At 35.1% G+C, this 13,176-nt stretch overlaps 1 protein-coding gene across 1 annotated transcript in view; it reads left to right on the top strand.

Annotated features, from left to right (window-relative positions):
• The window catches only part of LOC137632299 (uncharacterized), a 33,812-nt gene extending 24,949 nt beyond the window's left edge, over positions 1–8,863 (top strand). Inside the window, exons 6-10 of the mRNA XM_068364210.1 lie at positions 2,176–2,344; positions 2,551–3,464; positions 4,963–5,182; positions 7,696–7,795; positions 8,108–8,863. Of these exons, the coding sequence (XP_068220311.1) occupies positions 2,176–2,344; positions 2,551–3,464; positions 4,963–5,182; positions 7,696–7,795; positions 8,108–8,259 (1,555 nt within the window). The 3' untranslated portion in view covers positions 8,260–8,863. The remainder of the gene's footprint in view (positions 1–2,175; positions 2,345–2,550; positions 3,465–4,962; positions 5,183–7,695; positions 7,796–8,107) is intronic.
• The last annotated feature ends 4,313 nt before the right edge of the window (positions 8,864–13,176 follow it).

Genomic DNA, 13,176 nt, shown 5'->3' with positions numbered 1-13,176 from the left:
GAGTTACATTAAATTCTATCTCAGTTATGTATATTACACATGCACACATAAAAATATATACACACACATTTCATATAAATACATACATACATACACACGCACACACACACACATATATATATATATGTATATACACACACACACACACACACATATATATATATATATATATATATATATATATATATATATAATCGTCATCTCCTACGCCTATTGACGCAAAGGGCCTCATATGCAGTATATATATATATATATATATATATATATATATATATATATATATATAATAAAAATAATAATAATAATAATAATAATAATAATAATAACTACATGAGTTTCAATTCTCATTTTCATCATTTCTTTATATATAGTCCCAAGTCTTAATTTCTGATATGAAATAAATGCCTTAGTTGACGGAGATGCTACAGTACTTCGCTCTTACTAGTGCGTGGGTTCAAACTCTACCACAGAAGCATGAACGGGAACACACACACATACAATTAAAGAGACAGCGATGGGTCGCCAATTTCACCTCCTTCCTCTTCTCAATGAATATTGCAGATATTACTGCTAAATTGTTTGTGCAAATGCTGGTCTCTTCTGCGTTGTAACAAAGCTTTGTTAAAGGGTCACATGAAGTAAAATCCCCATCGATCTCTATAAGGATTTGAAGATTTTCACAGCATAATTCGAAGGATCGTGTTTGTAGGGATGGTTTTCTTCCAGCACAATCCATATTCAAATTTAGAGCAGTAAGCAAGACTATATATAAGACCCGTAGCAGACTAAAGCAGGTTAAATTTTTGGTTGGCAGGGGCCGCCAAACAAGGCCCGTAATGATTATTTTATCAGTCACTAGATAATCGTGAGGTGGGCTACTGCAAGGCCTAGAGAGAGTATAGGATCTTTAGACCTTTTTATAAGGTACAGTAAGTGTACCACTTACTTTTCAACAGAGAAAGAGGGCTTCTTTGATGTATAATTATTACGGAATATTACCAGATATATCAAGGACAACAGTATCCGGGAATGATTGTAATGTTCTTCCTTATTAGTGCATTAGTAGATAAACTTTAAACGTCCAATGCAGAGATAGTTAATCTAGTGAGATGCAGTCTTCAAAATGTTGGTGGACTTTAGAAGGGATTTTGCAACCTGTTCACCAGAGATGTCATTATTAAATGTTTTTATGCGGTCTCGGAGACTGTTGGTCTTGTATTTTAACGGCTATGCTACAACAATAATGACTCATGGTCGCCAATGATCATGGGTACTGTAATAATCCCGAGATCAATATCAGTTAATTTCGATAGATATTTCCACAACAGAATTATTATTATCATTATTATTATTATTATTATTATTATTATTATTATTATTATATATATATATATATATATATATATATATATATATATATATATATATATATATACTTGTTTATGTGTTCCTGTGAGTACATACACGCAATCATATTCATCAGTCAATCAACCTATCTACCTATCCCCACCCACAAACAAACACACACATATATATATATATATATATATATATATATATACACATAATGAGATTGAGATAGTATTATGAACAAGATACCGTAGTATGCTGTTGATACTTTATCTTAACACCGTTGAAATGGATAAGAGAAACTATGGTTTCCCTTTCTACAGGATGTTTCTGAATGAAAATGTAAAAGATATGGCATGGAGACTGATAGGGAAATGGGCCTTTTAGGTTTAGGATTAGGACCAAGTCAAGAGTGAGTGCATTTCACGGTATCTGTGAGAGTTGCATAATAATGAGAATTACATAAGCCAAGAGAAAATCTATAAAAGAAAACTGTGGTCTGTCTAAAGATTGCCTTACCTTAGGTAAGACATGGGCTCTTGCGTTGGCAGTCCGTAAAAACTGTGGTAGAATTGAAGATATGTTGCCTAAGAATAATCTGTTTAGAGATATGTTTATAAAGGCTGTATGTCAAGTTTTGTGAGAATATGTTTACATATACATCGTGTTGGTACACAGAGTCTGGCGCTTTAAATGTTTGCAAGAACTTGAATTTTTCCTTGCTTTGGCAGATAAGACGATGAATACTGCAGTGAGTATGATTCGACGAAACCCGTACCAACAAAGATGACTTCTTAAAAGTCCACTTCTGCTTTCTGCCGACAGATTGAAAGAAAGTATACCCATTACCAATCCCATTACTCCGATTCTCGAAGACAACGCAATTGTTGTGACATGTTTTACGAAAAACAAGACAGAGAAGGGTGTTGTTTATAGAAATCTTCATTATTTCGTACAACCCATCGTTTATGAAGAAAAGATGAAAGCGTTTCATGTAAGTGATACCACCAATCTGTTATTTATATTTTTCAAAATTAAATTTTCACATGTAAATTTGAAATTAATTATGCATGGATGGAATACACCAATGAGAGAGAGAGAGAGAGAGAGAGAGAGAGAGAGAGAGAGAGAGAGAGAGAGAGAGAGAGAGAGAGAGATATTCAACTAATCTCACTGTACTCCTTACTTTCGTTCCAACAGAAACAGACAAATAACCAAAAATCCTCAATAGGCGATAGATTCAATGTAGTCATCATTGGCAAAGATGCAGTTTCAAGAGGCAACCTACTGAGACATATGCCCAACACCTACGAATACGTTACAAATAATCTTGGCGGGATTGACTTCAAAGGATTCAACAAATTAGGAGACAACACTTTTCCAAACATTTTCCCCATGTTGACTGGAATCCCGACACATAAACTGGGTAATGACAGTTGCTACCCTAAACGGAATAAGAAATTAGACGACTGTCCCTTCATATGGAAGTCATATTCACAGAAGAATTACGTTACATTTTACTTAGAAGACGCCCCATGGATGGGAATATTCCGATATGCTAAAACGGGATTTGTGGAGCAGCCAACAGACATCTATAATAGCCCTTTTGCTTTTATATCCGATCAGCTAATAGGGCATTCTGCAGATTTCCGAGGGCTGAATGGTAAGATATGTCAAGGAGGAAAGCTGAGTTCGAATGTCTTACATGACTACATCTTCAAGATATCTAAGACTCTGAAAGATAAAGTCCCATACTTTGGTTTTATGTGGGATACCGCCCTTACTCATGACAGTCTTCATATGGCTTCAGCGTCCGATTCAGGCACGCTACAGGCACTGGTGGATCTCAAAATGGAGGGATTGCTAGACAACACATTCGTCATCTTCATGGGCGATCATGGCATGAGATATGGGGCTATCCGGTCGACCTATGCTGGAATGCTAGAAGAAAGGCTTCCCTTTCTAATCCTTGTACCACCTCCATGGTTCAAGGACAAGCACCGCCAGGCATATACAAATCTACTGGTCAACTCCCAGAGACTGACATCCAACCTAGATTTGTATGGAACTCTCCAAGACATAGTCAATCAAGGATATCTTAACCTTGACAAAAGGTAATTTCTATCTATAAAGCATATACATAAATCTTTATCGACTATATGTTGTCTTTTTAAAAGGTTGCTCTATGTGATCATTTTCTAAAATATGATATCGAGTTCTTTACTTTAGTAATTATAAATACTGATTTTGTTGGTTTACTTAAAAATTTCATGACTTTCAAGTCATTTGCATGTTAATTATTGCAATTGGAAGTTTTCAATATTTTAAGTATCCTTTTCTAAGGACATATGGAGCAAAAAATACTACTCTTACGATTTATGAGTCAATTGTATTAATACAATTAATACGTTTGAGGTTACAGAAATTTGCCTGAGGTAAATTTGGTTTTAAAAGTATTAGGCCTCTCACGTGTTTTTTTTATCAGTAGTAGCTTATAACTAAGAAAATAATCACCTGTTCACTGCTGGCAATCATCAGTATTATTCTAAATTTTCAAAAATAGCTAAAATGATGTGGCAATTGAGTGCACACTACACAAACTGGACATAACATGAATGTTTTATTCATCATCAATAACACCATACAATTAATACAAATGGAATTCATTTGATAATCACCCAAAAATATATCTTCAATCCAATAAGATAATGCCAGTAAGGTTATAAGCAGCCGTAGTTTTGTGATCGTGATATCCAAAATACTTTGAATCTCTTAAAAATGACAACTGTCCATAAGTTCTTTGTTGCCTGCAAATCGTTGATTCATTAATACTAATCATCTTAAGAAATGCTTGTAAAGGTCTTCTTCTTGTCTTGGCTGCAATTAACATTGTCTGGTCTAAAGCTAGGAATTTATATGAAAAATATTTGAAAATTTATATGGCACTTGGGTACCTTAGAACCAAAACAGTTGCAAAACCCAAAAAGGTGAAAACTGAAATAACTGATTTTTTACAGGGAGCTTTTGGGTAAATGTTCATTTATAAAACGTTTTGTGGAAGTTTTGAAATTTTCTGATGAATGTGTCCTAATGAACGTTACTTTTTATTCTGTTAATTCAATTTGCAGCTTCTATATTCCTTTGAGTTTTGTTGCGAGTAAACAACCGATATAAAGTAAATAAAAAAAACGGGAAATTTATTGCCACCTCTAGGTATATTTATTTCATGTCAACCAGAGAGAGAGAGAGAGAGAGAGAGAGAGAGAGAGAGAGAGAGAGAGAGAGAGAGAGAGAGAGAGAGAGAGAGAGAGGACTTCCACAATTTAGTAGCCGTACCTTGTGTCTGTTAAGTATATCAAAATGATATTTCCTTTTAGGGATATGGATCAAGTACAAATTTCTTATATATCGATGATGCTTGATTATTTTGGCTAAAATTATTAACCCTTGAAAGGGTCTGGCATGTATATACCTTTTTATAGGCTCCCAAAAAGGGGCTTTGTTGCTGTACTCTCCTGTGGTTTGTTTTTATCAAACTTGAATGACTATAATCTATTCCAACGATGTAACTTTTTAACTGTTAATTTTCATTGATGTTCTCCTTTCCTATAGCTATGTGGGAGAAAAATATGGACAAAGTCTCTTCAAGGTGGTACCCATAAACAGGACCTGTGATGATCTGGCTATTCCGCCTCATTTATGTGCATGTCAGAATTCAACAGAGGCTGACGTTGATGATCCTAGGATACGGAATGCAGCAAATCATACTATAACACAGTTAAACAAAGAACTAGACAATTTCACCGACTGTGTTAAACTATCGCTAAAAAAGGTGATGTTTCCAAGAAGATCTAAAAAGTTCTTGATTTTATGTGTGAAGTGCTATATATATTTACATAGATTTGTCTATATAAGGGTTTCATTAGGTTCTCTTAAATATGTAACAATGGTCTGTGTCCCATTTCTTTTTGGTTCTCTTGGATTTGTAACAAAGGTCTGTGTCCCCCTTTTTTAAGAATCATTTCGTATTGACAAAAGAAATTTGTTTAAAGTTTTTATGGAAATGTGAAAAATCAAAAGGACTCTACTCTTTAGGTTAATGAAATTAACACACTTGTGGCATAGGGCAATTGCAACTGGAATAATAGTAATATCTAAGCTCTATTTTCTCGTTATCTCATTTACTTTATAAAATAGCTTTCCATTATTTCTAGTTCTTATGATTCAATTCTCTATATCTCTTACCCCTTACTCTGATTTTCCTTCATCTATCGACATTAAATCGGATATATTTTGACTCGGGGCTTCAATACTCGACCAAATTAAATAGCTCTACAACACGTTTTACCTAGCTATATTATTTTCCATCCAACTATTCTATCCTTTTTAAACCAAATTTAATTTGACCTCTCGCTTCAAAGAACATTTTTCATGTTCAAGTTACTTTTGCCTCTAAAATGTTGGTGTATTGATTAGGTGAAATCAGTTATTTTCTTATGAATACTATTTCTAAATCCCAGGCAACAGATGTAATCAAATATATTGTCCTTTCTTTCTTGTTATGTGACTTGGTTGCATTTTACTATGGTTACTATTTCGATCACTATTCTATAGAGTTCAAATGGACTACTAAAAGTGACCTAAAAACAGATGTCAGGCTACAACACTCAACGTTGGTTGGAGGAAATCAAACATCTCTTTCTTTAGGAGGAAAACACTCTCTTCGGGGAACTGAGACTAGATAAAACCATTATTTAATTTACATCGTAAGTCTTTGTTATTCCAAATTATTTTCTCAGCTTTTCATTTGAGGCAATCACGTAACATGGTATGAAGTCTTTCCTTAAAAGCAAATGAAGAAAATCTTTGCATCATAGACAAAAGGCATATCGATTTCTCATACATTTTCGAAAGATGAACTGTATTTGGAACTAGGGGAAGCATTGCTGGGATAACATCGGCAAAAGAATGTTTTTTATTCTATATTTCGGAAATTAAAACTACTAGAGGCTGCAATCCTGCACGTTTCAGTTATCTTTATGGTTAACAAAGACTGTCCCGGCTGATTTGTTTTCTCTTAATTTCAATGGATCTTGAATGAGAACCAAAGATAAAAATAAATCGAAAGACTTTTAGAGAAGAGATAGATAAGAGATACTAAAAGGGTAGGAACATATATTTAGATGAGCGATTACATGTACTTTAAAGGTTAGCCATAAAAATGTGCTAAGGGCTAGTGGGCTATTTGTTGGGATGTTTTAGTGGAGTCTTTAAATTTATGAACATGCTTTTGATCAGGAAAAAGCTAAAATAAATTAGGATAGCATTCTAATTGTGTTTTAAGCATAACATTCCAACATCAAGGGGGTGAAACATTTTCAATTAAAGATATAGACAGTAATATGGACGGGGCATTTACTGCCCATCTTAAGACTTGTAACGGTGAAAAAAAGGAGTAGAGTGATAATACCTACACGGGGTCACCACCAATGACTGATAAACTTAATAGGTTTGATAGCGTTTCTTCTACCATTTCTCCGAAAGGTTTTCATGAATTGTTAATAAGTAAATAAGGTACCACATTTAAGCAAATGCACTATGTCCAAGCAATGTTTAACCTATGGTAAGTCTGGACTTCAGAGTATAATAAAACATGAATGGTCTACATATTTTCCCCTTAACCTTAAACAAATTCTAATCACCATGGAAAAGTACAATATACGCGTATGTGTAGGATACGTAAAATATAAGAGGGTGAGACAATTGAATAGTTTTTTTCTCGAAAAAGTTCACAGGAATTTGATAAGGCACTGGAACATATACCCAATGTAAATTATGTACTAACATTAAACATTGCAAAAGGCACTAAAATAAAGAATCTATAAGTCTGAATCACCACAAGTAAGTGTTAAATCAAAAGCAAATCAAGGTTCTAGCTATACAGCACATCAAGGAAAAGGACATAAAAATCAACGCAACACTAAAATCTGTAAATTCCAATAAGCAGGTTACATATATGTAGTGAATAACGAAAAGGCAAAGATGCATAGAATAAAAACAGAAACTATACGAGAAAGTAATCGTAAATACTGAGAAAGAAGAACCAAATAGATTACAGTGAATGTCTCTACAATCACAGACAAAAGAAAGTGTATATAATTTCTTGTTTAATGCAGTGAAGTCTGATTTAGATTACTAAGAAACCAGCGGCTAGGGTAAGAATATCAACCCCTTATAAAAAAAAAAATTATAGTTGATATAAAAATAGAATACAAAATTATTGAAAATCGCCCTCATTTAAGATCTCATGTCCTAACCATTTTCTCTTATGTCAACTGCTTACAGGTTCTCAGTGCAAGGATCAGTACTGCAACCAATAAAACCAGTCCAGTAAAGCGAGAAACAATTGTTGAGAAATATACAATAATATTCTCTGTTGAGCCAAGTAAGTGTTGATTGTACATATATTTCTAGTTTGATATATACAACCCCTTCAATATAATAAGGGCAAGTAATCATGCTTCTTTGAAATGACTTAATTTTTTGCCCCTTACTATCCATTTCCCAAATGAATAGTTTTTCCCCCACTGAACATGCCTGACTTCTTTTGACTCTCTTAATCATAAAAAATAAGACCTTAAAGGTCAAACTTGTCAAAGAAAAAGCCCTGTTTACTAAAGTAACTATTTGCACAGCTGTAGCTTAGACATTTTAATTAAAACTATGTAATACGTAATTCTTTATATCCAAAACTCAGGTGGGGCTCTTCTGGAAAGTTCCGTCATGCGTGACCATGGCAATTACAAGGTACTCTCAGAAGTTTCAAGAATAAATCTTTACGGGAATCAGAGCCATTGTATTAGTGATTTTACCTATAGAAAATATTGCTTTTGTAAGGACCTACTTTAGAAATGAACGCCCTACATTGAAGAGAAAATTCGCCTCCCGAGGATATATTCTGTAGAAGGTCCTGTAAAGAACAGTGAAACACAATAAAGAGACGGTGACGGAAAACAGCTCAAAAGAGCTAGTGTGTGTATAAATGATTTTGTATGTAAATAAAAGGGAGCTATTGCATGACCTACCTATGAAAATTATTTTCTATTTTCATACAGACAGATATTTTTCTCTTGTGTCATCAATGCACTTGGCACCTGAAACCAACCAACCTATCTTCGAATGACAGAAACTTGTGATAACTATTTTAATAACTAAAGAAAGAAATATTTAAAAAACTCTATATGCAATTACTTAATAATATTCGTCTAGAAGTAGTAGTGGTGTTACACACCAATTTTTTAAATGGAAAAACAAAATAGTTTAATAGAGTATTTCTAACAATATACTCAATAACGCATTGAATGACTAATTTAATAAGTATCATTAATCTCCAATCATCTTTTATATTTCATATATCTATATCCTTAAAAACAAGCAACAAGATTAACACAATTATCATTTCCTTTCCATCTCTCTTAGGTTCCTATGATTTAATTTTGATAATCTTTCTTGTGATAATTCTCATTCAACTAAATATTGAAAATTCTCCATAAAAAAAATCCTAATCATCTCATGCCCAATAAACTTTCTATAATAAATACTAATCATTTACATTTTACAGAGGTATGAAAACAACAAGAATTCCTGGTAAAAAGTATACGTCTGATCAGCAACAAAAAGCAGAAATTGAAATCTAGTTTGGCTTTATCAGATACGCCTCCAATTTCTCTCTTACCGGTTATCTAAGCAAGCCTTATGCCGATTAAAGGACCTTGCAAAAACCCTGGATAATTTTTCAATGGCCCCAAATCAACTTCTAGCGCCCGTGTAGGCTATTTCATGCACGCTCTTACACTTTAGGTAGGAGGTTGGCCAAGGCACCAGCCACCCATTGAGATACTACCGCTAGAGAGTTATTGGATCCTTTTACTGGCCAGATACTACTATATTGGATCCCTCTCTCTGGTTACGGCTCATTTCATATCTGCCGACTCATACACAGAATAGTCTGGACTGTTCTTTACACATTCTCCTCTTTCCTCATACACCTGCCAACACTGAGATTACCAAACAATTCTTCTTCGTTCAAGGGGTTAACTACTGCACTTTAATTCTTCAGTGGGTAGTTTCCTCTTGGTAAGCAACTCTTCTAGGAGAAGGATACTCCAAGAATCAAACCATAATTCTCTAATCTTGGGTAGTGGCATAGCGTCTATACCATGGTCCTCCACTGTCTTGGGTTAGTGATGTATTACTTGAGGGTAAACTCGGGCACACTATTCTATCTTGTTCCTCTTCCTCTTGTTATTTTGAAGTTTTCATAATTTATATATTAAAGATTCATCTTAATATTATTATTGTTCTTAAACTTCTTTAGCAGTTTATTTCCTTATTTCCTTTTCTCACTGGGCTATTTTCCTTGTTAAAGCCCTTGGGCTTATAGCATCCTGCTTTTCCAACAAGGGTTGTGGCTTAGCAGGTAATAATAATAATAATAATAATAATAATAATAAAATTGCTTTTTTATCTCTCACTCCATCTCCCACTGATAATAGAAAAATCTGTATAAGCTTGCCATCGCATGTTTCACATTGTTTGAATTTTTGTGACACTGTTGTTTTCAACTGATTGCATCTCTTGTATATAAGCTCGTTATGTGTTTAATAAACGTTACTTGCATTAATCTCGCCTCTATTAAGATCGAACAGCCACCTAGCACAAATTCCAACCCGTCTTGAATTTTCTTTATCTCTACCATCTCGCTTTTATTCACGGTCTTCCATGCAACCTACAGATTCTTCAGGATCTTTCTGAAAGTAATTCATAATAAGCTGACACCGGACCTCGACTTGGCTTTAAACATTTTGATATCTAGTCGACTAATTCATACCGTATAGTATCGTTTCATATATTCTATACCTGCTTCCATGTAGCTGGCGAGATAAGGGTATCATATCATTGTTATCTATTATATTCTACAGTAGATCGTTAAGCGCATTTTATATTTTATATGAAATTTTTTCACTATTACTTCAAATTTCTATTAGTTAGCTTTGCTGTCATTTTCTGTGCCAGTTAGGTAATATTTCCTACAGAACTTATGGAAGTACTGTGGCCATTAGAAAATATTCATAATCTCCTTTGGAATAACTTAATGTATGTAGATGCGGTGGATGCACTTGGTTAACACTGCATCAAACTTGGGCCCAATCTTCTAGGTGTGTCCGTGTATACATGTGCTTTCCTCAAGCAATACCATGCTTGTACATGTTTTTGAACGGTCGTAAAATATTTCTTGTGCATAGTAAAAATGTGGGTAAGGGAGATGTGCATGAGTGTTGTAATTCAAGAGGTATTACTTTGTTAGCGTACTTGGAAAAGTGTATGGTAGAGTAATGATTAATAGGATCAAGGATAAAACAGAGAATGCAATCTTAGAAATACAGGGTGGTTTTAGAAGAGGTAGGGGTTGTATGAATCAGATTCTTACAGTAAGGCAGATATGCGAGAAATATTTAGCAAAAGGTAAGGAGGTGTATGTTGCGTTTATGGATCTGGAGAAAGCGTATGATAGAGTTGATAGGGAAGCAATGTGGAATGTGATGAGGTTATATGGAGTTGGTGGAAAGTTGTTGCAAGCAGTGAAAAGTTTCTACAAAGGTAGTAAAGCATGTGTTAGGATAGGAAATGAAGTGAGTGATTGGTTTCCGGTGAGAGTGGGGCTGAGACAGGGATGTGTAATGTCACCGTGGTTGTTTAACTTGTATGTTGATGGAGTGGTGAGAGAGGTGAATGCTCGAGTGCTTGGACGAGGATTAAAACTGGTAGACGAGAATGACCATGAATGGGAGGTAAATCAGTTGTTGTTTGCGGATGATACTGTACTGGTTGCAGACACAGAAGAGAAGCTTGGCTGATTAGTGACAGAATTTGGAAGAGTGTGTGAGAGAAGGAAGTTGAGAGTTAATGTGGGTAAGAGTAAGGTTATGAGATGTACGAGAAGGGAAGGTGGTGCAAGGTTGAATGTCATGTTGAATGGAGAGTTACTTGAGGAAGTGGATCAGTTTAAGTACTTGGGGTCTGTTGTTGCAGCAAATGGTGGAGTGGAAGCAGATGTACGTCAGAGAGTGAATGAAGATGGCAAAGTGTTGGGGGCAGTTAAGGGAGTAGTAAAAATAGAGGGTTGGGCATGAATGTAAAAAGAGTTCTATATGAGAAAGTGATAGTACCAACTGTGATGTATGGATCGGAGCTGTGGGGAATGAAAGTGATGGAGAGACAGAAATTGAATGTGTTTGAGATGAAGTGTCTAAGGAGTATGGCTGGTGTATCTCGAGTAGATAGGGTTAGGAACGAAGTGGTGAGAGTGAGAACGAGTGTAAGAAATGAGTTAGCAGCTAGAGTGGATATGGATGTGTTGAGGTGGTTTGGCCATGTTGAGAGAATGGAAAATGGCTGTCTGCTAAAGAAGGTGATGAATGCAAGAGTTGATGGGAGAAGTACAAGAGGAAGGCCAAGGTTTGAGTGGATGGATGGAGTGAAGAAAGTTCTGGGTGATAGGAGGATAGATGTGAGAGAGGCAAGAGAGCGTGCTAGAAATAGGAATGAGTGGGGAGCGATTGTGATGACGTTCCGGTAGGCCCTGCTACTTCCTCCGATGCCTTAGAGGACCGCGGAGGTAGCAGCAGTAGGGGATTCAGCATTATGAAGCTTCATCTGTGGTGGATAATGTGGGAGGGTGGGCTGTGGCACCCTAGCAGTACCAGCTGAACTCGGTTGGGTCCCTTGTTAGGCTGGAGGAACGTAGAGAGTAGAGATCCCCTTTTTTTGTTTTGTTTTATTTGTTGATGTCGGCTACCCCCAAAATTGGGGGAAGTGCCTTGGTATATGTATGTAAGTTTTTTCTATATTTAGCTTCAGCATAGTGAGAATTACATGTATTACATATTCCTTTGAGTATTTATGAATAATTTTAAAAATCAGAGGTGATTGACCAATCCATAATGTCACAAAAAAAAAAAAAAAAAATACTGGAATTGGATTGTTTAATTACTAATATAATAAAATATATTATTACTAAAATTAAAAAGACCACACGTTGTTATGAGGATATGTGGCGCAGTTATGTTTTTGTTCTGTAGGACTCATGGAAGTAACAAGTTAGTTCATTTTTTAAGAATAAGATGTATGAAACTGAGCGCACATCAATTTTCATGATCTGGGAAATTAGAAATTAGAGGTGTAAGCCTTCCCCACCCCCACACACACGCCTATGCGTCATATATATATATATATATATATATATATATGTATATATATATATATATACATATATATACATATATATATACATATATATATATATATATATGTATATATATATATATATATATATATATATATTTCCCTTTCTGAGTGGGGATACCTTAATGGGCTGAAAGTGTGCAAGTGAGCAGTTAGGTTGTAACTGAGAGGCAAGGTGAATGCAACTGAACTTTATTACATCAAACAATCGATGAGTTTATATACACGGACTTGCGAGCAAGAACGTCACAAAAACTCAAACATTATTGCATATGAGCTAGCATGCTTACAAAGGTTGGTCTGTTCACAGTACAAGGCAGAGCGAGAGATAAGATAAAAAAGGAAAACCTTTACAGTGTACGAGCGTGTATGAAACACGTGGTACATGGCTCCCGCCGAAAAGTAACACATGTAAAATAGGTCGCCCTGGTCTAGAGAGGTGTACTGTAGGCAGGTCATCTGTCAGTAGATATGCAGGTTTTAGGCGAACAATGGAGACAGTCTTCTTTGACACCATGTTAA

This window comes from Palaemon carinicauda, chromosome 41 (assembly GCF_036898095.1).
Source record: "Palaemon carinicauda isolate YSFRI2023 chromosome 41, ASM3689809v2, whole genome shotgun sequence".
Taxonomy (NCBI): Eukaryota; Metazoa; Arthropoda; class Malacostraca; order Decapoda; family Palaemonidae; genus Palaemon; species Palaemon carinicauda.
The sequence above is the reverse complement of the archived record's forward strand: the minus strand, read 5'-3'. Positions and strand labels throughout refer to the sequence as shown.